The sequence below is a fragment of the Coregonus lavaretus genome (assembly GCF_964263955.1).
Source record: "Coregonus lavaretus genome assembly, chromosome: 21".
Lineage (NCBI taxonomy): Eukaryota > Metazoa > Chordata > Actinopteri > Salmoniformes > Salmonidae > Coregonus > Coregonus lavaretus.
In genome coordinates this window covers 22,978,840-23,003,427 of record NC_140008.1, presented here as the reverse complement: position 1 = coordinate 23,003,427, position 24,588 = coordinate 22,978,840, and the positions used below count along the sequence as shown (strand labels likewise).

At 42.6% G+C, this 24,588-nt stretch overlaps 1 protein-coding gene across 2 annotated transcripts in view; it reads left to right on the top strand.

The window, feature by feature from the left end:
* Positions 1–139: 139 nt before the first annotated feature.
* ttc39a (tetratricopeptide repeat domain 39A) overlaps positions 140–24,588 on the top strand; it is a gene marked incomplete at its 5' end in the record, with an annotated part of 26,778 nt that continues 2,329 nt past the window's right edge. Inside the window, 20 exons of one of the 2 annotated variants that reach the window (XM_084185360.1) lie at positions 140–189; positions 3,244–3,297; positions 3,413–3,463; positions 3,718–3,771; positions 15,775–15,879; positions 18,639–18,770; positions 19,825–19,868; positions 20,347–20,414; positions 20,525–20,589; positions 21,194–21,293; positions 21,482–21,547; positions 21,670–21,778; positions 21,972–22,039; positions 22,204–22,263; positions 22,361–22,522; positions 23,191–23,282; positions 23,429–23,549; positions 23,672–23,783; positions 23,975–24,089; positions 24,461–24,577. In XM_084185360.1, the coding sequence (XP_084041486.1) occupies positions 140–189; positions 3,244–3,297; positions 3,413–3,463; positions 3,718–3,771; positions 15,775–15,879; positions 18,639–18,770; positions 19,825–19,868; positions 20,347–20,414; positions 20,525–20,589; positions 21,194–21,293; positions 21,482–21,547; positions 21,670–21,778; positions 21,972–22,039; positions 22,204–22,263; positions 22,361–22,522; positions 23,191–23,282; positions 23,429–23,549; positions 23,672–23,783; positions 23,975–24,089; positions 24,461–24,577 (1,745 nt within the window). Of the gene's footprint in view, positions 190–3,243; positions 3,298–3,412; positions 3,464–3,717; positions 3,772–8,196; positions 8,462–15,774; positions 15,880–18,638; positions 18,771–19,824; positions 19,869–20,346; positions 20,415–20,524; positions 20,590–21,193; positions 21,294–21,481; positions 21,548–21,669; positions 21,779–21,971; positions 22,040–22,203; positions 22,264–22,360; positions 22,523–23,190; positions 23,283–23,428; positions 23,550–23,671; positions 23,784–23,974; positions 24,090–24,460; positions 24,578–24,588 lie in introns of those variants that run through there. The other variant, XM_084185359.1, reaches the window with a different exon arrangement.

The following is a 24,588-nucleotide window of genomic DNA, read 5'->3' as shown; positions in this document are numbered from 1 at the left end:
TTATCTCTTACTTTCTGTAACACTCGCCGTTGACGGTCATCACCTGGGCACAGGTAAAACCCAATGTCCATGTAAGGATAATCGGGCCCTGCACTTTTTCTGGATATTCTGCACGTTTGCAGTATTTCAGTGCGTTGGAATGAGTTTTATCACTGGTTGGAGACGCAGCGTGAAGAAAAATGACAAAGGGTGAGTAACAAAATCCACGTAACTAGGCTAGTTGCAATAGCCAAGGGTTTTTCCGAAGAAACCCAGCAATCTTTTATTTACAATATACAGCATCCTAAGCATGTTGTATTTGTGGTCACAACAGTGATTGGTTTATGTAGTGCGACATTTTGATTAACCTGTCTGTAGCTAGACGAATTTGATAAACATTGAGTGGTTGTGTAACCATACTGATACAAGGGACCCAAACTTTTGTATTTGTTAGAAATTAGAACGTTATTGCCAGGTGTTATTTTAGAATTAAGATGGAGACCGCATGAAGTGGGAAATGTAATAGACGTATTAAAAAATTACCACACAAAAATAGATTTATGACTGTTTCTACCCATCAATTCACACTAAAACTTTCAAACCTAGGAATAGCTTCTCTAATGTATAATCTAGGAGTAGTTTCTCTAATGTATAATCTAGGAATAGCTTCTCTAATGTATAATCTAGGAGTAGTTTCTCTAATGTATAATCTAGGGAAAGGACATTTGTAATCACAGTACCACCATGTTGCTCTTTAACATGACATGCCATCACTAGTGGTTAGGCCTACATCTGGAGATACATGTACAGTAAAGGAAGTTCAATGAAGATGGGGTAAAATTACGCTAACTATAAAGGAATTATTTTGTAATAACAATACATCAAATATGTATAGGCAGTTACCGAATTTCTACTACTGTTTTCTTAGAAAATACAAAAGGAAAGAACTAGGTGCCCAAACTGCTTACTAACTATAGGCTACTAACTAAGTAGCTTGTTACAGTTGTATAGGCACGGGCCCACCCACTGGGGAAACAGGCACACCCAATAATTTTATTTTGTGTTTTAAATGGGACATTATTTGTCTTATTACCTAAACATGCAAACACCATCAGATAGAATTCATAGCTAGCAGTGCACTGGAATGACATTCAGATGAACTGGAATGACATGAACACTCATGGGATGGGTGGCCAAAAATAACTAACTGAAAGCCCCAATAAGCCACGGATATGACCAAATTGAGGCATATGTCACTGTGCTTCTATGGCTATATGCTCCATGCCACTGCCTATTTAATTTGTTCATTTAGCAAACAAGATGGCTCATAATCCAGTGCCTTTATCACAGTCAGCACATCTATATTTAAGCTTTAATTAGCTTTAAAAAAGCAACATTTTCTCTGTCTCATGGCAAAATGTGTAGAGTAGCATGAGATTAGCTATAAAACTGCTATTTTCCCTCTGCCTCATGTCAAAATGTGTAGAATTGCAGGAAATTAGCTTTAAAACAGCAGACTTTTTTTCTCAGCCTCATGGCAAAAGGTGTAGAATAGCATGAGATTAGCTATGAAACTGCACATTTTTCTCTCTGCCCCATGGCATAAATGTATAATTATGTTTTCTGGCTATGCTACTGGCTTGTTACGAAGTAATTATACAAGTTGTTCTACTGGTGTTTATTCTGGAGTGAGGCCTATGTAAAAATATGGCACCAGCTACCACTCCCTCTCAGATGATATGCTTTGGTAAGGAAAAATACACTACTGAATATAAAGCTATACTGAACAAAAATGTAAATGGAACATGTAAAGTGTTAATCCCATGTTTAATTAGCTGAAATAAAAGATCCCAGACATTTTCCATATGCACAAAAAGCTTATTTCTCTGATTTTGTGCACAAATCTGTTTACATCCCTGTTAGTGAGTATTTCTCTTTTGCCAAGATAATCCATCCACCTCAGGTGTGGCATATCAAGAAGCTGATTAAACAGCATGATCATTACACAGGTGGACCTTGTGCTGGTGACAATAAAAGGCCACTCTAAAATGTGCAGTTTTGTCACACAACACAATGCCACAGATGTCTCAAGTTTTGAGAGAGTGTGCAATTGGCATGCTGACTTCAGGAATACTTACTAGAGCTGTTGCCAGATAATTGAATGTTCATTTCTCTACCATAAGCCACTTCCAACGTCGTTTTCAAGAATTTGGCAGTACGTCCAACCGCAGACCACATGTAACCACGCCAGCCCAGGACCCCCACATCCGGCTTCTTCACCTGCGGGATTGTCTGAGACCAGCCATCCAGACAGCTAATGAAACTGTGGGTTTGCACAACTTAAGAATTTCTGCACAAACAGTCAGAAACAGTCTCAGGGAAGCTCATCTGCATGCTCGTCGTCCTCACCAGGGTCTTGACCTGACTGCAGTTCGGCATCGTAACAGTCTTCAGTAGGCAAATGCTCACCTTCAATGCCCACTGGCACACTGGAGATGTGTGCTCTTCACGGATGAATCCTGATTTCAACTGTACCGGGCAGATAGCAGACAGCGTGTATGGCATCGTGTGGGCAAGCAGTTTGCTGATGTCAACGTTGTGAACAGAGTGTCCCATGGAGGCGGTGAGGTTATGGTATGGGCAGGCATAAGCTACGGACAATGAACACAATTGCTTTTTATCAATAGCAATTTGAATGCACAAAGATAGCATGACGAGATCCTGAAGCCCATTGTCGTACCATTCACTCGTCGCCATCACCTCATGTTTCAGCATGATAATGCACGGCCCCATATCACAAGGATCTGTACACAATTACTAGAAGCAGAAAATGTCCCAGTTCTTCCATGGCCTGCATACACAGAAGACGTCACCCATTGAGCATGTTTGGGATGCTCTGGACGTGTACGACAGCGTGTTCCAGTTTCCGCCAATATCCAGCAACTTCGCACAGCCATTGAAGAGGAGTGGGACAACATTCTGCAGGCCACAATCAACACCCTGATCAACTCCATGCGAAGGAGATGTATCGCGCTGCATGAGGCAAACTGTAACTCAGTAAAATTGTTGCATGTTGCATTTATATTTTTGTTCAGTGTACAAACCAATGAACTGAAATAGAAATAGAAAGTAAACTAGAATAGTAAATGTAGATTAGCAACTACAGGAGAGGAATTGGATTACCATTGGCGATCTCAGCATTGGTAAATGAGACTAATCCCCTAGTGTTTACTGTATATTCTGTCTGGTATACTGTGACCCTAGGGACACCATGCAGGCTGAAGAAATCTCAGCCGACCCCAATGGCTCCCCAACACTGTAAGTTTACTGTACATGGAACAGTTTCTGTGAAATATATATTTCTCATTATGTCAAGGCATTGAATGGGATCTGATTCATTTAGTCATTCATAACAGCATGGTTTTGCTTCTAGGTTGTCCGTCATAAACAGTCCAGAACTTGACTCCATCCACACAGATTTCAAGTAAGTTATCCCTTCTGTCAATTTCTGTACCCTAGGCATGTTTGACAACAGAATTCTATTGATAGACTTTCGTTGGGCAAAATACATATTACATTTTGGTTAATCTACCCCTGCACTGAAAATATTTTTCTGTGTCAGGATTTCTATGGGTTACAATATTATGTTACTCACACAACAGTCCCTATTCAAATAGTTTCCATCCCTTGTGCTCACCTTTTTTTCTAAATGGCCTAAATTTTGTCCCCCTGTTTCAGGTTACAGTTACCAGACAACAAAGATTCACTCAACTCTACAGAACCATTGAACACGTAAGTCTCAGAGTCAATGGCTGATGGCTGGGTGATATACAGGGTTGAGTAGTTAGAGCAGGGGTGTCAAACTCATTTTAGCTCAGGGGCCACATGGAGGAAAATCTATTCCCAAGTGGGCCGGACCGGAAAAATCATGGTATATATAACTTAAAAACAACAACTTCAGATTGTTTTCTTTGTTTTAATATGATCAACATACAACATAAAGCTGGAGCCTGAGGACAGTGTGTCCAAAATAGTACAAGCACAACATCACTATTAATCATAAAACACGTCAAGTTTATTTGAAAATTCTAAAGAAAAAGAACACACAAACACACAATGCCTCAGTGATTAACAGAACTGTTTCACAGATCACAGAACTATATCAGGGTGTCATTTCTCAGGCAGAAATGTAGATAAAAATAATGAAATCCTGTTCCCCAAACAAGTGCAAGAACCACAGAGTCAAGAATAGGTTAAATATACAAATAAAATAAAATCAATTAAAAACAATAGCACATCAACATAAAAACATATAAACATAAAGCTGGAGTCTGAGGACAGTGTCCAAAAGCACAAGATGACTATTAATCATAAAACACCTCAAGTTATTTGAAAGTTCTGAGGACAAAGAACACACAAACACACAATGCCTCAGTGATTCACAGAAGTATATCACAGATCACAGAACTATATCAGGGTGTCATTTCTCAGGCAGAAATGTAGATAAAAATAATGAAATCCTGTTCCCCAAACAAGTGCAAGAACCACAGAGTCAAGAATAGGTTAAATATACAAATAAAATAAAATCAATTAAAAACAATAGCACATCAACATAAAAACATATAAACATAAATCTGAAAGCGTTGCTCAAACTCCCGTAACAGTCCCGTTATTTTATCTTTGAACCGCTTCATGTCTGCCACATGTTGGGTCGCGCACACATTTTTCAGACAGGGGAAGTGAGCTGCATCACCACCGGCAAGTTGCGTCTCCCACAATGACAGCTTCAACTTGAAAGAACGTATGCTGTCATAATACTGCGTGACAACTTTGTTGCGCCCTTGCAGCTGTTTGTTCAAGTTATTCAGGTGCTCTGTAACATCCACCATAAATGCAAGGTCCGGCATCCATTCTGCGGAATGAAATTCTAACACTGGTTTGCCCTTTTCTTCCATGAACTGTTCAATTTCTTCTCGTAAATCAAAGAAACGCCTCAGCACAGCACCTAGGCTTAACCATCTTACCTCAGTGTGGTATGGCAGGCCATAGATGTGGTCTTTCTCTCTGAGAAGGCTGTCAAACCGACGGTGATTCAGGCTTCTGGATCGGATGAAATTAACAGTTTGGATGACCACCTTCATGACGTTATCCATCTTTAATGACTTGCAACACAAAGCCTCCTGGTGCAAAATACAGTGAAAAGTCAAAAAATCACGTCCTCCATTTGCAGATTGCACTTTCTCTCTGAACTTTGTCACAACGCCTGCTTTTTTCCCGATCATTGAGGGCGCACCATCTGTAGCCAGGCTGACAGCGCGGGACCAGTCCACTCCGACCCTGTCCAGCGCGCCGACGAGTGCGGTAAAAATATCAGCTGCTGTCATTGTATCTGTCATCGGCACCAACTCCACGAACTCCTCGGTGACGGTCAATGTGTCATCAACTCCGCGGATGAAAAAATGGCCAGTTGTGCAACATCTGTAATGTCCGTGCTTTCATCAATTGCAACCGAAAACGCAATAAATGACTTTACTTTTTGCTTCAACTGGCTGTCCAAATCCACTGAAAGATCGGAAATCCTGTCTGCAACTGTGTTTCTTGTCAGGCTGATATTTGCAAAAGCCTGCCGCTTTTCAGGGCACACAATCTCCGCTGCCTTCATCATGCATGTTTTTACAAATTCACCCTCACTAAATGGTTTTGAAGCCACTGCGATTTCATTAGCAATGAGGTAGTTAGCTTTCACTGCAGCGTCACTGATGTCTCGGCTGTGAGTAAACACAGACTGCTGTTTCTTCAGACCCGCCAACAGTCCATTCACCTTCTCTCATCTCCACTGTCCTTGAAAGTTGTCATATTTGTCGGCATGAAGACTCACATAGTGGCGACGAAGGTTATATTCTTTCAGCACTGCAACATGCTCTGAACACACCAAACATACAGCTTTCCCATTCAATTCCGTGATTAAATAGGATGACCATTTTTCTTGGAACACTCTGCACTCTGCGTCCATTTTTCTCTTTTTTGACAGAGACATATTGGGGCAATGAGGGTGCCAAAGCACATAATGTTAAAAGTAGAAGCCGTAATAAATATCGCGGGCAAAACAAAGTAGCTCATTGGCTGCACGTGCTTGACCTACTTGCTCTGCCCCGGTATAAACAGTTTGCTTGCTTAACACAATTGCTATTGCGCCATCCAGTGGACGCAATTGGAACAGCAGTTTATTTAATTGAAAAATTGCAGCGCATTTTTATACTTACATTTTTTTATTTTTTTTATTTTTTTTATTTTTTTTATCATCTCGCGGGCCGGATTAAACCCGTTTGCGGGCCTGATCCGGCCCGCGGGCCGTACGTTTGACACCCCTGAGTTAGAGGAAAGGGTATTGAAAATCACCAGTAAGCGGGAGGGCAATGACATTTCTCCTTCCTGCTGTTCAACATATTAATAATTCAGATAAGTACGCCATTAATGCTGGCTATAATCTCAGCTCCGGTCCAGGCAGGGTGGAATCAAGAGGAAGACCAGACTATATTCTCAACCGTAGAGATATCATTTGATTTCAATGCCTCTCACCATTCCGCAGCAACTGGTCGGCTTTAACTCTATACATGTGAGAAGGAGGCTGTTGTTGTGACCACACAGATTTATTGACATCACATGATTTTGATATCCGGCAGGCATTTCCACCATGAAGAGAAAGAGAGGAGGGTCATATTGCCTTACAGGTGTAGAGATGAAGATAAGATGTGGTTGGTTCTACCTTTGGCACAGTGTGTCATTGGGTTCCTTAGGTTATGCCATCAGTATTTCCTTGGGCTACACTACCTCCGGTCTTTATTTGTTCAATATTGTATGACATCGATATTTGATCATTCCTAAGGTCTTAAACAAGCAGAGAGACTTTACTTAGACCTTACCACAACTGCCGACACAACATTTTTATCTCATTTCTTTGAGGAAATAACTGCTTAAATATGGATTTCGTGGGAGGTGGAGCTTTCCCTAAAATGAATTGCTTTCCCATGATAATTTATTACAGAAAGGAATGTAAATTCCCTGAGTCAAAAAGAGCAGGAGCCTGAATTTAACCCCTAGATGCTGTCCTAATGCTCATATATGTAAACACTTCAACTGATACAGATCTCAGAGAGCAAGATAACGAAACACTCAATGTAAATTTGAATCCACTTTTTTCAGGCAAGGCTTTGCATCCGGAGGCAAGATGTTCATTGTGTAACATAAATGTATTCATACATCGAAGAAGATGATCCACCCACACATGACCCTAGTGTGTACTGTTGGTAAACTCTGGCATCGCTCAATGAATAAAATACAAGGACAGGTTTCTTGTATACCCTATGGCTGTCAGAGGGGTGGAGATACAGAGGAGTGACGTATAATGGGGGCAATGATACGCTGGTCTGATGTGTCCCTGCTGCACTGCCTGCTGAATAATGTTCCCCAGAGGAAACTAACTAACCTTGACTGAGGCAAAGTCGTGTGTGTGTGTGTGTGCATGTGTGTGTGTGCCTGAGCTGACCTCTTTGCGCGTGTCTTGAGATTCACAGATTTACCATGTTGTAGATCACTCCTCCTCTATGACCTACATTTAGACAGCAGTCTGAGAGCTCATTCTGATAAGTGGCTGGCTATTTCCATGGGTCATTCACTTCCAGAGCGATTGGCTGTAGTGTAATTGCTGGATCTCAGTGGTACTCATCTCTCTCTCGTTACACAGTGTTCTACTGACTCTGTAATAGGGGGAACCCGAGGCAGTGCGTCTGTGCGTCTGTGCTGCTGCTGCAGAAGTCAGCCTGAGTCACTGCAGTAAAGGCTTCCTTCTTAGCAGGACTCTTCCTCTCACCGGCATAAAGTCATTGTACATCTCTGTCTGTCTTGCCGAGGGATATTGCCGTCTTCCATTCAAGATATTCAGGGATCTGAATTAGTTCTGCTGGGTTTTTTTTGCGGTCGTCTGAGTGCAGTAGCCTATCGCCTTTGGTTGATGTTATACTCAGGGTACCACCTTTCTGTGGTGCATAGTGAATGTTTTGGCTTATGGTTTTAGTTTTGTATCATTTGACTCTAGTCCTGTGCAGCTAGGCCAGCCCTGCTACTGCATCAGCCTATCAGAGAAGAAACTGCAGTGTGTAGCGTGAGTGTGATGATGGGAAGAGGTGGGACAGGAGGAGGAGAGTTAAGGGACTGTGTGTGTTTGTGGAGGCGGAGAGTTGGGGGGTGGAAGATGTTTAGTTTCTCTGTGTGATAGTCATCCCAATCTTATTAAGGGCTGCGTTCTTCCTCCCCTCTCCTGCCTGCTGCTGTTGCCAGAGGGATTGACTGTGTCGCGCTGCGCAGCTGGAAAGGCCTGAGCCAGATAGTCAATTCTCTTCTGCGTTTGCTGTCGCTCTACCTCCCTCTAGTACTCTGTCTGCCAGATGAAAATGTCAGGAGAAGCAGAAACTCTATCAAACGGGTAAGAGTTATGTAGATACTGCTGCATGGTGAAGTGATAGGTACTGACAGTGTGTTGAAGTAAACAGAGAGATGCTGCATTTGTGGTTTTGTGTGTGTGTTTGAATGTGATATACTGTCACTAGTAATAATTTCTACAGTGATTGAAACAAGAGAGGGTTCTCAAGTTAGATGTATCCGGAAAAACTAGACAGGTCTATTTTTAAAGATCCACCTCTTCTCTTTTGTCTGATGATTTCATTGTGTTTAGAAGCAGCTTGTTTTACTGCAGTATTACTTTGTTGGCATTTCTTGACTTACTAGTACTTTAATTCAATGTAAATTAACACTGGTGAAAGCTTTCAGGAGGAATGCAGATAAAGCAATGTTGTATCAGTGTGTGTGTGTGTGTGTGTGTGTGTGTGTGTGTGTGTGTGTTTGTTCGTCTGAGTGAGTATGTGTGCATGTTTGATTACCTCTCAGAGCAATGATCTCTATTGTGCAATTTGCCCTCCAGAGAAATCACCATTGCAGAGTTGCTGACTTCAATTAATTAATTATCTGGACAATGTATACTATGCGCAACCTTTCAGGAAACAATAGCCTCCATTGTGTGTACATTATAATGCAATTTCTCAGACCCATCTATGCCCCTTTTGAGTTTATGGTTAACAGTCTTTATAAGTGTGCAATGTTAAACTACGGGGGACTCCAAGCTAGGCTGAAAAGATGGGCTACAGAGAATGTCATGTCTTTGTTTTTACAGAGACCTGGCTTACGGACAATACACTTGACTGCTATTCAACCAGAAAGCTTTTCCATTTTCCATATGGGTCAAACGGCGACTACTGGTAAGAGTAGGGGGAGGTGTATGTTTCCTCATCAACAATTCCTGCTGTACCGAAGTTGAAACCATCTGGAGCTCCTGTTCACCTGACTTGGTGTTTCTGATGCTAAAATGCCGACCTCACTATATGCCAAGTGAATTAAAATGTGTTATTTTCACAGCTGTTTACATACCGCCAAAAGCGAACATCAAGGTGGCACTCAGCGATCTGTACAAGAGCATTAGCCAGCAAGAATCCTCTCATCCGGAAGCAGTCTTTATTGTCACAGTTGATTTTAACCAAGTACGTTAAAAAAAAAAAAAGTTCCTAAATATCACCAACATGTATCCTGCCCCATGAGAGGAAACAACGTGCTGGACCATGTATATACAAACATCCGTGACTCGTACAAAGCCATCCCCGCCCTCACTTCGGCCAATCAGAACACGTGTCTCTGTTCCTACTCCCTGCCTACAAGAAGCAAGTCAAGAGGGAGCCACCATCACAGAGAATAGATAGGTGCTGGACAGAGGAGGCAGATTCAATGCTGCAGGAGTGTTTTGATAATACTGATTGGAATATGTTCAAAGATTCATCCACCCAGGACTCATCCATTAACATTGAGGAATATACATTGTCACTCACAGGCTTTATTAGGAAATGTGTTGATGATGTTGTACCCACAATAACAATCTGGACATAACCCCAACTAAAAACCCTGGCTGAACGGACATATCCGTACCATGCTGATAGCCCGAACTGCAGCATTCGGCGTACAAGGCAAGCAGATACAAGCTCCGCAAATCCATTATGGAAGCAAAAAGACAATACAGACTCAAACTTGAATTGATGTTTGACAACTCAGACTCACAACACGTGTCAAGGACTACAGACTATCACGGACTACAAAGGCAAATACAGCTGTGTGGTGCCCACCCAAGCCTCCCTCCCAGAGGAGCTTAACACATTCTATGCTCGCTTCGAGGCAGACAATACTGAGCCATCCAGAAAGACTCGCTGCTCCGGACGACCAGGTGCTTTCGTTCTCCGAGGCTGACGTGAGGAAAACTCTCAAAAGAACATCCCTGGCTGCGTCCTCAGTGTGTGCTGACCAGCTGGCGGCATCTTCTCTGACATCTTCAACCTGTCCCTGTCCCAGGCTGTAGTCTCCACCTGCTTCAAAGAGACTACCATCGTCCCAGTGCCCAAGAAAAACAAGGTGACATGCCGAAAATGACTATTGCCCCGTCACACTCACCCCAGTCATCATGAGGTGCTTCAAGAGGCTGGTCATGGCCCACATCAAGGCCATCATACCAGGTACACTGGACCCAGTCCAATCTGCCTACCGCTCCAACAGATCCACGGAAGATGTAATTTCCATCGCTATTCACACGGCCCTAACACATCTGGACAAGAGGAAAAGCGCTGTAGCCAAAGCTTTTCATTGGCTACAGTTCAGCATTCAACACAAGTTTTCCCTCCAAACTCGACACCAAGCTCACAGCCCTGGGTCTGGACAGCCTCTGCAACTTGATCCTGGACTTCCTGACACCTACTCCACAATGACCTTTTAAAATGATTTTTTACCCCCTTTACTCCCCAATTTTGTCATATCCGATTGGTAGTTACAGTCTTGTCCCATCGCTGAAACTCCTGTACAGACTCGGGAGAGGTGAAGGTCGAGAGCTGTGCGTCCTCCGAAACACAACCCCGCCGCAAACATGCACTCACTCGCACACACCCACACAGATGTATATACTCATCCACACACTCACACACACACATTCATGCTACACACACATCACAACTGCTGCTACCAGACTTATTATTATTGCTAAATACTGCACAATGTAAACATTTGCCCCCCAATCCCCCCTTCCCCAAAGCACGTGTAAATATTGCACTATAAATTGTGCCTTCCTGTATTATACTTATGCTAAAATGTATATTCTATTCTACTGAGCCATTTACTTTGTGTTCGTATTCTTATCTTTTATTTCTTATTGTTGTTGAATTGTCAAGAAGAAACCTGCAAGTAAGCATTTTGTTTGGACGGAGTATGCCATGTGTATCCTGTACATACGACTAATAGAACTTGAAACATGTCCTACTTTAGCACTTTTGAACAAGTATTGTCTGATTTCCATCTGTACTTTCTTCTGGACAAGTTTGTTATCTTTGGTCTGATAAACAACTAAACCAACTCTCCAACATAACAGCCAAGTAATTTTTTGATGTGCGTCAGCAGGTTTTGTTTATTCAATAAGAAAAAAAAAATCTTAAGGTCCAGAACAGTCAAATTCATGTTTTTCATGAAATGTTATGATATTTGGATGAAACCAAATCAAAGTAGGACTACCAAAGTATGAAAAATGACTGTTGCTTCTACATTGATCAAATCAAATCAAAATATATTTGCCACATGCGCCGAATACAACAGACAATGAAAATTAGCTGTTCAGGAGTCTTATGGCTTGGGGGTAGAAGCTGTTAAGAAGCCTTTTGGACCTAGACTTGGCCCTCCGGTACTGCTTGCTGTGCGGTAGTAGAGAGAACTTTGATCATAGTTTTATCATAAAGTTTCTGGTCTCCCCCATGTCAAACACTTGGATTCAGGAGGCGGGATTATTACGTTTTTTTTGTAGTGATGTTATGTTTGATACCAGAGTTCTGAGGCATGCCTTGAAAATTTTACTGCAGCGTGTCAGCGAAGAGGTTTCCCATATTCATCTAAGGCAAATATACTTATAGGTTTCCGCTTTCATCTGTGTCTGGCGTTAGCTAGTTACTGGTTAGCTAGGTCTTCAGCCAGCATGGAACAAAAGCGGGGGAAGGTTTTCCCAAAACTCGGACGCAGTTGTCATGTCGTTACATCAAGAGACATGCAAAAGGGGGGGATTCATACAAACTGCTTGACATCATTGATAGTCATGATATACAGTGCCTTGCAAAGGTATTCATTCCCCTTGGCGTTTTTCCTATTTTGTTGCATTACAACCTGTAATTTAATTGGGTTTTTATTTGGATTTCATGTAATGGACATACACAAAATAGTCAAAATTGGTCTAGGGAAATGAAAAAAATAACTTGTTTCAAAAAAATAAATAACGGAAAAGTGGTGCGTGCATATGTATTCACCCCCTTTGCTATGAAGCCCCTAAATAAGATCTGGTGCAACCAATTACCTTCAGAAGTCACATAATTAGTTAAATAAAGTCCACCTGTGTGCAATCTAAGTGTCACATGATCTGTCACATGATCTCAGTGTATATATACACCTGTTCTGAAAGGCCCCAGAGTCTGCAACACCACTAAGCAAGGGGCACCACCAAGCAAGCGGCACCATGAAGACCAAGGAGCTCTCCAAACAGGTCAGGGACAAAGTTGTGGAGAAGTACAGATCAGGGTTGGGTTATAAAACAATATCCGAAACTTTGAACATCCCACGGTGCACCATTAAATCCATTATAAAAAAATTGAAAGAATATGGCACCACAACAAACCTGCCAAGAGAGGGGCGCCCACCAAAACTAACGGACCAGGCAAGGAGGGCATTAATCAGAGAGGCAAGAAAGAGACCAAAGATAACCCTGAAGGAGCTGCAAAGCGCCACAGCGGAGATTAGAGGATCTGTCCATAGGACCACTTTAAGCCGTACACTCCACAGAGCTGGGCTTTACGGAAGAGAAAAAAGCCATTGCTTAAAGAAAAAAATAAGCAAACACGTTTGGTGTTCGCCAAAAGGCATGTCGGAGACTCCCCAAACATATGGAAGAAGGTACTCTGGTTAGATGAGACAAAAATTGAGCTTTTTGGCCATCGAGGAAAACGCTATGTCAGGCGCAAACCCAACACCTCTCATCACCCCGAGAACACCATCATCGGCAGGGACTGGGAAACTGGTCAGAATTGAAGGAATGATGGATGGCGAAGTTCTTGAGGGAAACCTGTTTCAGTCTTCCAGAGATTTGAGACAGGGACGGAGGTTCACCTTCCAGCAGGACAATGACCCTAAGCATACTGCTAAAGCAACACTTGAGTGGTTTAAGGGGAAACATTTACATGTTTTGGAATGGCCTAGTCAAAGCCCAGACCTCAATCCAATTGAGAATATGTGGTATGACTTAAAGATTGCTGTACACCAGTGGAACCCATCCAACTTGAAGGAGCTGGAGCAGTTTTGCCTTGAAGAATGGGCAAAAATCCCAGTGGCTAGATGTGCCAAGCTTATAGAGACATACCCCAAGAGACTTGCAGCTGTAATTGCTGCAAAAGGTGGCTCTACAAAGTATTGACTTTGAGGGGGGTGAATAGTTATGCACGCTCAAGTTTTCTGTTTTCTTGTTTTATTTCTTGTTTGTTTCACAAAAAAAAATATTTTGCATCTTCAAAGTGGTAGGCATGTTGTGTAAATCAAATGATACAAACCCCCCAAAAATCCATTTTAATTCCAGGTTGTAAGGCAACAAAATAGGAAAAATGCCAAGGGGGGGTGAATACTTTCGCAAGCCACTGTATGAACATTGTCTGGCAGTCAATATATGTAATGTACCCAGACCTCAACCTGTTTCAACAAAAAATGTCTAAGATGGACTAGCTAGCTAGCTTGATAAACAGTGCTGACAATTACTTTTGGGCTAGCTACACAAATTATATAGCCAACATTTGGTCTATATTGATGCTTTTACAATAACCAAACAATTTGTGAAACAATGACAGGATTGGATGTATGCAATTTTAATGTTGTTTGAGTTGCTTTATGTCTCAGCAAATTTTCTTGACATTATCTCACTGCAACACTGCTCACATGCGTCATAAGCGTTTTCAAAGAACTGTCAGTCATGGTGAGCTCCCCGCCCACTTAGTCTGTCTTTTCAGTCATCGAGGTAGTTATCGGGTAAAATATTGTGGCTGATGTTTTAGTCACTCAAAAGGCTATTTTACATGGGAATCAGAATGACTGTTCGGGACTTTTAAAGGTGTTTGCTGATTGTAGCAACTGATTGGAAACTGGGCCTTATGGAGACTCAATGTGTGGTAATATTGGCACCAAGACTGTCTGTGTTGCACTGACATTCATGACTGTGTGTTGTAGTGAGCAGGAAGTGAATGACCTATAAGCTGCTCATAGGGTAGAAGGATGGTATGGTCATCCCCATGTCATTAGCCTGTGAAGGGAAGGAAATAAAGGTCTGTTGTTCCATATGGAACCTAATGGATTCATTATAGTTTTTGAGAGATTTCAAGCATGGTCCAGCATAAAGAGGTCCTCTGTATCACTGATCTGCTGGAATGTAAAGGGATGGCTGTCAGTTAGTTACCCTCATTGTAGAGATAGGCCAGCCTCCATTGTTTGGCTTAATACATTGAACCCAATTTGCTGGGAAGACATTTTGTCGACCTTGGGGTGGTTTTGGTATCAAAATAGTGTGGCATAGGACCATAGGGGTTTTCAGCCTGTTGAACATCAGAGCCCTCAGCCTAATGGTTGCTGTTTCTGTCTGGGTATAACTCTGGACCCTATGTGACCGTTTTCTTGTAATCTCTTTATGAAATGAAACTGAGGGCACACTCTGGTTTCAAAGGTACCTACTGTACCAGTAAATATCTGTTGTAAACAAACCTTTTAAACAATTAAAGTGCATAGTGCTCTATTGTTTAGTGCTCTTGTTTTTAATGGTAGGGAGCCTTGACATCAATATTTGTTTGTTTGGGATGAAGATTACTCTATATTAAAAGATTTGGTGAACCCCCACTTATTTTGATTAAATCATCCATTTTTTCATGCCGAGCGAATGAGAAAGCTGCTCACTGAAGAAGCTGTGGGAAAAAATCCAATAATCTTGTCAGATGAGAATAAATGTGCTTTAAGATGATAGCAGTAAAATAACTCTCGATGGTAGCTAGAACAGCAGAGAAAACAATGCAGAAGCCTGCTCAGATCAGGTGAGAGACTAGGACAATATCATGACCTGCACTCCTCACAGAACGTTTGGAGGTGTTCTGTGTTCCTCTTGCCCTACTACTAAGAACAGAACAGGGCACTGCAGCAGAGTTGCCTGGGAGAGAAAAAAGAAGTGACGTGGCTCTTTTTAAAGATATCCGTTACTGTAAATAGACAGTGAAATGCTCCTTTGTAGTTAAAGCTATGTCATGCTACTCTATATAGAGCTCATAGTCATTTCACCTAGTTCTTGACATGAACAAACATGATTTTGTCCTGGGGTTCATTCATAACATAATAGAACACATTTAGGTCCACTGGGAAGTTGGCAGTAATAAACTTCTTTCATTCGACAATGTAAACCTAATTTATCTCAGAGGCAAATTATTTACTTGTTTGAGGGGACGTCAAAAATAGAATGTGTTATTTTAACATTTAGGTTCTGCACTGAGGACCAATGGTAGGTATTGTCCAAGACCCATCATTATGTGTTAAAGTAACATACTTATTTGACCAACCCTTCATCTGTCTCTTTCCCATTTCCTATTTTCTGTATCTCAGGTCCCAGAAGTCAGACCTGTCTGTGGCCCTGGAGGACTGCATGGCAGCGCTGGACCTGTTCCTGAGGAATGACTTTGAGGAGGCCCTGTCCAGGCTTCGCTGCAGGTGAGAGAACTGGACCCTGGTCGTGTGGGTCGACACAAGTGGCAGGTGGTAATACTGTGTGCTACTTTCACAAACACCAAATAGCACTGGCAAGAGGCCTGGTTTCCTGATCAGATTGCGCTTCGCCAACTCCTTTCTTGTTCATTGTCATGTCATAACCTGGGGGACCAGGCTAGGCTGGTGCTACAGTACAGTGTACACTCTGTGCTAGTTTCATAAACTTCACCTCTCCTGTTTGACACCCCTTCAGCATTGTGTTCAAACACACCATCATCAAGTTTCCTATTACTCTCTGTGAATTCTCTCCTTCATTATCATGACCTTCTCAACATACAATCTTTTCTCTTCTTTGGCCACTCCCAAACCACAGTTTCTCTCCAGCCCTCCCTAGTGTTACACAACTCAATGGATATACAGTACTTAGCTAATCCCTCCCAGTTTCCATGTTGATCTCCTCTTTTAGTTCTGAAATGGACATGGTAGCCGAGTCAAGCTTTAAATTAAGGGAATATTTACCCCAAAGGGTAATCTTGTCAAACCTGCCATCGCCCAACCCTCTTGCTCTTACCACGCAAGGCTTGGCATATTCTGTCAGCTGTTACCCTGGGGCGAGGCGATGGGAGTGATGGTAGACTGAGTTCTGTTGGCAGAGCAAAGGTATAGGCATTTAAACTCCCCTCTGGCTTCCTTTGTTTGCTACCGGTATTCAAAGAAAACCTTTGTGAGAAAAGCCTCCACGTCATCAGCATCCTAGTGTGTTGAGCATAGGTTTACACAGTACTGTGTGAGAGAACAGTAATAAGAGAAAATCTATTAAATGAAAAAAAAAAACCTGTAGTTAAAGCCTGTGGTGCTGAAATAGCAGTGCGTCTCTCTTTCTCTCTCTCGCTCTCCCTCCTTTCCTCTCCTCTCCTCCCTTCAGGCTGATGTACTGTACTGACGCAGTAAGCTGGGCCAGGTATAGTCCAGAATCTCTGCAGCACAGCACACACAGTGGCAGGCGTTCTCCTTTATACTAAACCCATGTAATAATGCAGAGAGTATGTTTATACTGTGGTTTGCCTTTTTTCATATCACAGAATGCTAAACACAGCAATATATATTTGCTGAAATATACATTTGATCAAACAGCAAGATGATCATAAGCTACTATATGTTCATAGTGAAAGAGACAAAGGCTTGCAGTTAGATCTGTTTTTAAAAAAGGAAGGCACTGCAATGACATCAAAACAGACAGCCTTTTAATTTCACAGCTTTATATTCGGATTAGACAGATTCTGCATTGCCTGCTGCTCTCTGAAGCTACTAGTTAGCTGTTCAAACATGCAGACTGGGCAGGAACAGCAGCATGCCTTATGTAATTGTCCTGTCCCAATGAAGTACTTGGTTGCTAGTGTTTTACACTAGGTGTGGAAGTGTTGATCTAGTATACATAGTAAAAAGTAGGGGAGGGGCTGCTATACTGTGCAACACGTAGAAATGGAACACACATGTTCAGACAGAGGGTGTAGCGTCACCACCTAGCATGTCTCCATCTCATTGGCTGTCCACAATTCAGGCTAAAAGGCAGAGACACGATGGATAGCAACTTACACTATAAATCGTACTACTCTGAAGACAAGAGTAACCAGCTTAACAGAGCTCCCTCATTCTAATGCTTTATTCTTAGGAACTGTGTCAGAGCAATTTGACCACACTTACAAACAACTAAAGTTGCCTTATGTTGGCACTCAACGTGAGCGCTGTCAGGTTGTGGAATTCACGTGCATGTGCATGATGAGACGGAACACCTCTCTCCTGCTGGCTGGCTCTTTTTAAGGTGGTGTTTTTTTTTTGCAGAACATTAGATTAGATTTACCCATGATGGTGATTAAGCTTCAGGAGTCAGGAGTGCAGGCCCGTCACAGTCTCCACTGGCCCTTGTCCATCTCCGTCTCCACAACAGTCAACAACAGCAGACGGAAGGCAGGCAGGCAGCAGGCACAAACATCCCAATTCATGGCCTGTTTTTACCATGATGCTCTTTTTCCTGACTAAATAGCTCCTGATTTGTCTCCCCTTGAAAAAAGACACTATATATACAAAAGTATGTGGACACCCCTTCATATTAGTGAATTTGGCTATTTCAGCCACACACGTTGCTGACAGGTGTATAGAATCGAGCACACAGCCATGCAATCTCCATAGACAAACTCAGTGACTTTCAATGTGGCACTGTCATAGGGTGCCACCTTTCCAACAGGTCAGTTCGTCAAATTTCTGCCCTGCTAGAGCTGCCCCGGTCAACTGTAAGTGCTGTTATTGTGAAATGTGAAATGTCAGGCATGCAGACATGCGACATTCCAGTGAAGAGACTCGCACCAGCATTGTCCCATCCTGCCACTGTGACTATGGTGGGACCTGCTGAGAACAAGTCAGACCAGCACTCCTGGTTGTGGAATGTTAGTGTCACAGTGTGACATTCAGGGAATTCACATGGGCCTGTTTCCAAGGGAACATATTGTAACTTAAAGGAGCTGGGCTTTTAAAGAGTGTTTGGTCAGAAAATACATTAAATATACTACATATTGAATATCAATTATTATATACTTATACTTTGACAGTAAGGACATCCATACTTGTGCTCCTCCTCTTCCTTTGTTTTGAAGACATACAAAGGAATCTTTTTTGTTGAGCCATCTGACTGCATTTTGCGAAGGCAACAATCGCTGCTAAAAATAGAGCTCAATATTTCGGATTCTTTTTTTCTTCCTTCCCAGAATCAAAGACAGCATGTACCATGCGCTCACATACGCCACCATACTGGAGATGCAGGCCATGATGACCTTTGACCCGGAGCACATCCTGGCAGCGGGCAACACCATGAAGGAAGCTCAGGCAGTGTGTCAGCGGTAAGGCTAATTTGTAATGGGTCTTTACTAAAACAGATCTTCAAAGTTATTGTATGTATTTATTTCATTTAGAGGCAAAAAAAGCAAAAACAAACGCTTTGGCTCAGTGGTAAGGCTCCCCTATAAGATCAGTCAATCATGAAGAGAGGAACCACATGATCTGATCAAGTGAAACCACTTTGTGAATTTTGTAACACGTGTTTGTGACTAAACAAGACACATTTAACTCATTAACTCCTATTATGAAGAACAACAATATACAGGGGAAATCCATTTGGTTCTGGAGAAACCCAGCCATTCCAGTGGGGAGAACCTCTGGCTGTTTTGGGAGATGTTCATCCTGGTCTGTGGTGGCTGGTTAGCTCCATGTTCTGTGAGATAATCACAGAGCAGATATCACCCAGGTCCTATTAGATCTCGCTGGCTGGTGGAATTTCAGAGCGGCCTGTAACAGTGAGTGTGTGAAAATGTCCTGTACGGACACGCCTCTCCAAAGGGTGGGACACACACACATACAAACTCCAGGACTGGGCCTGCCACACCGTCTGAGGCCCTGGGGGCTCAGGAGGAACCCCATGATCAGGACTCTGTGCTAATCTGAGCGATGCTCTACATCTTATCTACACAAGCCATGAAATGTGTCTGGGCCACACTGATTTGCATGAAGTGTAGATATCTACGCAAATACAACTTTTACAGGAGGTTTAACATTATCCCATGGATCACTGATTCACAGTGGTTACAGTAAACCACTCATTATATGCTTGTATCTCCCTTAATCCATATCATTCATGTAATTCCCAATACTGAAACATGATCTGAGTTAGCAATACTGTCGGTCAATGTCTGTCAATGAATGTGGTTACTATATGTCACCGTTTTTCAATATCCAAGCACAAGAATGTGTTGAATTCCCAGTTTCTTAGCACACATCCACAGACTGGTGTTGAATTGTTGTGAACCAACTATGCTATGTCTGTCTCATCAAACACTGTAATGTTGGATTTCGTGTGAAAATAAAATGTAATTAAGTTCTGTATGTAATCTCTCCCAGGTTCCGCAAGAAGTCAACCTTTAGCAACAGAAACTTCACAGAAGGTTAGAACATACTTACTTCAGTACATTCTAACTTCAGTACACACTAAGACACAGACATATTGTTTTACCACAAGCCTCTTATCTTATCACTCTTATCATTGTTTTATAGCTGTGGATTCCTAAGTAAATAAATAAAACCCTGCTACTGTAAAATATACTCTGTTTTTGAGAGATGTTTAATTTATTACATTTACATTTTAGCAGATGCTCTAGAGCGACTAGAGTTAAGTGCCTTACACAAGGGAACATCAACAGATAAAAAAATTCACCTAGTCAGCTCGGGGACTCAAACTAGTTACGTGGCCCAACACTCTTAACCACTAGGCTACCTGCCAACCTATTACACCTTGATGGTTGTTCAGTACTTGAGAATACAGTTTAAAATGTGTTTCTTGTCTGTGGGTTTACTGTGCAGCCTCCTGCTGATGTAATGGTTTCAGGATGTCAGAAGATAATTGTGCTGTCATTTTCACCTCAGAGGAACTCCATGCTGAAGTGTGCTATGCAGAATGTCTCCTGCAGAGGGCAGCACTCACCTTCCTTCAGGTAACCCACTGCTACCACATCACCCACTGACACACACGATCTCTCCGCAGCACTGATACAGATTTACAAGTTTATGATATTGAAATTGTTCTTTCCCCCTTTTTCTGTAGGATGAAAGCATGATCAGTTTCATCAAGGGAGGAATCAAAGTGAGGAATAGCTACCAGACATATAAGTAAGCACTCTTGACGTAGTGTATGGCCTTTATAGTGCATTCCCCTGATGTCTCAACTCATTAAAAAATTTTTACCCCTTTTTCGTGGTATCTAATTGGTAGTTACAATCTTGTCTCATCACTGCAACTCCCCAACGAGCTCGAAGGTCGAGTCAGGCGAAGGTCTACTCATGCGTCCCCCGAAATATTACCCGCCAAGCCGCGCTGCTTCTTAACACACTGCTCGCTTAAACCGGAAGCCAGCCGCACCAATGTGTCGGAGGAAACACTGTTCAACTGACGACCGTAGTCAGGCGCCCGGCCCGCCACAAGGAGTCGCTAGAGCGCGATGAGCCAGTTGTGCCCACACGGCTCCCGGTCACAGCCTGGGATCGAAGGCGCCACTTGGGAGGCCCTCTCAACTCATACTATAGTAAAGAATGTACATCTGTGGTCCTCTGTAGCTCAGCTGGTAGAGCACGGCGCTTGTAACGCCAGGGTAGTGGGTTCGATCCCCGGGACCACCCATACACAAAAAAAAAAAATTATGCACGCATGACTGTAAGTCGCTTTGGATAAAAGCGTCTGCTAAATGGCATATTATTATTATTTATCTGTATTTCAGAGAGCTTCATACGGTCCTCCAGTCCTCTACCTACGTCCATGGTGACAATCATGGGCATTTTGAAGGTGGGGTCAAGCTTGGAGTGGGAGCCTTCAACCTGGTAAGGGAACTGCTTCATGTCGATAATGTTTGTGGTCCAGTTTGCTGGGCTGGTAGATTGTATAGAAGGACCATTTTGGTGTGATGGTTATATAACAACTCAGTGTAACTCAACGCATTGCCCTGATTGGTACAATATCTGTCTCATCTTCTCACTCGTCCACTCCTGTGTTCTTGGGTTGTGTACAGATGATCTCCATGCTGCCCACACGGACCCTCAGGTTGCTGGAGTTTGTGGGTTTCTCAGGAAATAAGGTAGGTTTCCTACTGTTAACCTGGTGGCCCAGAGATTACGTGTGTGAGATGCTGAGCTGGACTGAACTGGGCTGGATGGACTGTGCTAAGTCCCCAGTGTCCTGCGTTGTGTGTGTCTGCAGGAGTTTGGCTTGCAGCAGCTGACGGAGGGCTCAGCAGGGCAGACTTTCAGGTCCTTCCTGTGTAACATGCTGCTGCTCTGCTACCACACCTTCATGAGCTTCATCTTGGGTGAGAGACAGATTGATGTTACCACATATCAAAGGTTACCGCACTGACCTTTTCAACTGCCAAAACAAGCTCTATAGCCTAGTCGCATTCTGGTTGGTGGTCTCGCCAGGAAAGGGAAACCCTGATCATATCTTGCACGAATGGACTAAACTAACATTAAATAACATTGTATTTTTCTCCTCACGGCTTGCAGGCACTGGGGAGGGGGATGTGGAGGATGCAGAGAAACTCCTTCAGCCCTATCTCAAACAGTATCCTAAGGTCAGTGAGGACATTTGTATAGTTTATAGCAGTACAGTAAAATCATATTCCAATTGTATTGGTTTTGTGAAACTACTGCGAATTATTTGGTGGCCTGTACACACACTCATTCCCATCAAAACAGTTCATAGTGAAACAGTGTTCTATACCTTTGTTGTTTTAAGGGATCTATCTTCTTGTTCTTCGCTGGTCGAATAGAGGTTATCAAAGGAAACCTGGATGCTGTAAGTGTGGATCAATGATTTTGACTACTACCAAAATTATTTTTGTGTTTAGACTACAAACCATCCGTTTTCATGTGTGTGTATTTGTGTGTACCAGGCTATAGAGCGCTTTGAGGAGTGCTGTGAAGCTCAGCAACAGTGGAAGCAGTTCCATCACATGTGCTACTGGGAGCTGATGTGGTGTTTCACATACAAAAGGCATTGGAAGATGGCCTACTTCTATGCTGATCTGCTCAGCAAAGAGAATACATGGTCCAAGGTGGGACATTCTGCAGTTATTGTATTTGTGCATATCACTTTACTTTACTTTACTTACTTTATTGTCCCCATGGGGAAATTTTGTTGCAGTGTCATGTACACATTTAAAGTGGCGTTAAATACAAAACAAGATTGACAATACAACTTTCAATAACAGTCACGCACCAATAAAAGTAAGAAATAAGAAATAAAACATTTAAAACATTTAAAACAAAGACTAGCCTGCTGGCCTTACGGGGTCAATGGGAACATTTGCCAGAGCTATTTAAGAGGGATATCACACCTGGCACAAATGATTGTCTCGTTCTATTTTTCCTGCTGAGGGGTGCCCTATACCTACGCCCAGAGGGGAGTAATTCAAAGTCCAGGTACAGGGGGTGACTTGGGTCTAAAATGATTTTGTGAGCCTTACGGAGGGCCCTGACCTTAAAGATCTCATCCAGGCCTGTCTGTTTGTATCAGTTCTATATAGTGCAGTATGAAGGACATTACATCTGTTTCAGTACAGTAATGGTTGCATTATCTTGCAGGCACATGCGACAAAGTCTTAACAGAATATAGATTTGCTTGTTTTACAGCTTTTAATGTATTCCACTTAGTCTCTAGAGGGCAACATTTATGATGATGCCTAAAGAGTTTCAGTAGTAACACATGCACAATTCCCTCCAGGCAACGTATGCCTATATGAAAGGTGCCTACCTCAGCATGCTGACCAGGGAGGAATGCCAACCATTCGGGGAGAGCGAGGTAGCGCTGTTCAGGTAGGTCACTGCAATAAACAAACCCCTGTGTCACCATTATGCTTTGTACTCTATTCATTTCTTTCTACACAGGGATCTTAGATAATCAAGTCATCCTATCCAAATGAATCAATATATTATATGTATCCATTGTCTATCCATTCCAGGCAGGTACATGGGCTTAAGCAGAAAATTGCTGGAAAGTCTTTGCCAACTGAGAAGTTTGCCATCCGAAAAGCCCGTCGCTACCTGACTGAGAACCCAATAACGCTACCTGCACCTCCTCTGGTTAGTATTGCATGGTTTGACAGCATGTTCACTATTACATTGTAATTATAGTGTAATATAATACTACTATTATATTGGTGTGGATTACTGTGATACCCGGTGGCCTTGTCTGTCCTCTGCAGGAGATGATGTACATCTGGAACGGCTACACAGTCATCGGTAAACACAAAGACCTCACGGAGGGCATGCTGAAAACACTGGACGAGGCACAGGCAAAACTTGACAATAGCCCAAGTAAGTAACACAAACGTGTGTCCCCCTGGAGAGTTGGTACTGCCTCTACACATTCATTTAGGAACAGCATTAATGATTGGATTTAGGCAACTCCTTTCTTATCTAGTGATTATCATGTTTAGCAGCACTGCTTAGTAGAGTGTTGTGTGTGAGAGTGATGGGGCCTGAGTGTTGTACGTTGTGTTCCTCAGGGACAGAGTTCTCCATAGACGACCAGTGTTTGGTGAGCCTGCTTAGAGGTCTCTGTCTGAAGCACCTGGGACACCAGGAGGAGGCTGAGGCCTACTTCACCCTAGTCCTTTGCAAGTGAGCACCACACACACACACACACTCGCACACAAACACACAAAGTCGCACACACCAATATTCAGAACACACTCAACTTTTCACAATATGACAGTAGAAGAGACCTACTATTTTACTAGTCCTGTGTAGCTCAGTTGGTAGAGCATGGCGTTTGCAACGTCAGGGTTGTGGGTTCGATTCCCACGGTGGGCCAGTATGAAGAAAATAAAAAATTATGCACTCACTAACTGTAAGTCGCTCTGGATAAGAGCGTCTGCTAAATGACTAAAATGTAAATATACCTTGCAAAAGTAATACTATTCCTTACAAGTTTAGCAATTACCTCCTTTCTTGTTTCAATCCTGATCTCTGCTGTATTTTTCTCTTGTCAGTGAAACACAGATCAAGTTCGATCACTACTTGGTTCCCAATGCACTGCTGGAGCACGGGCTGCTGTGTCTGGAGCAAGGGAGGAAGGAGGAGGGAATCAAACTACTGGAGACAGCCAAGTGAGTGTCTT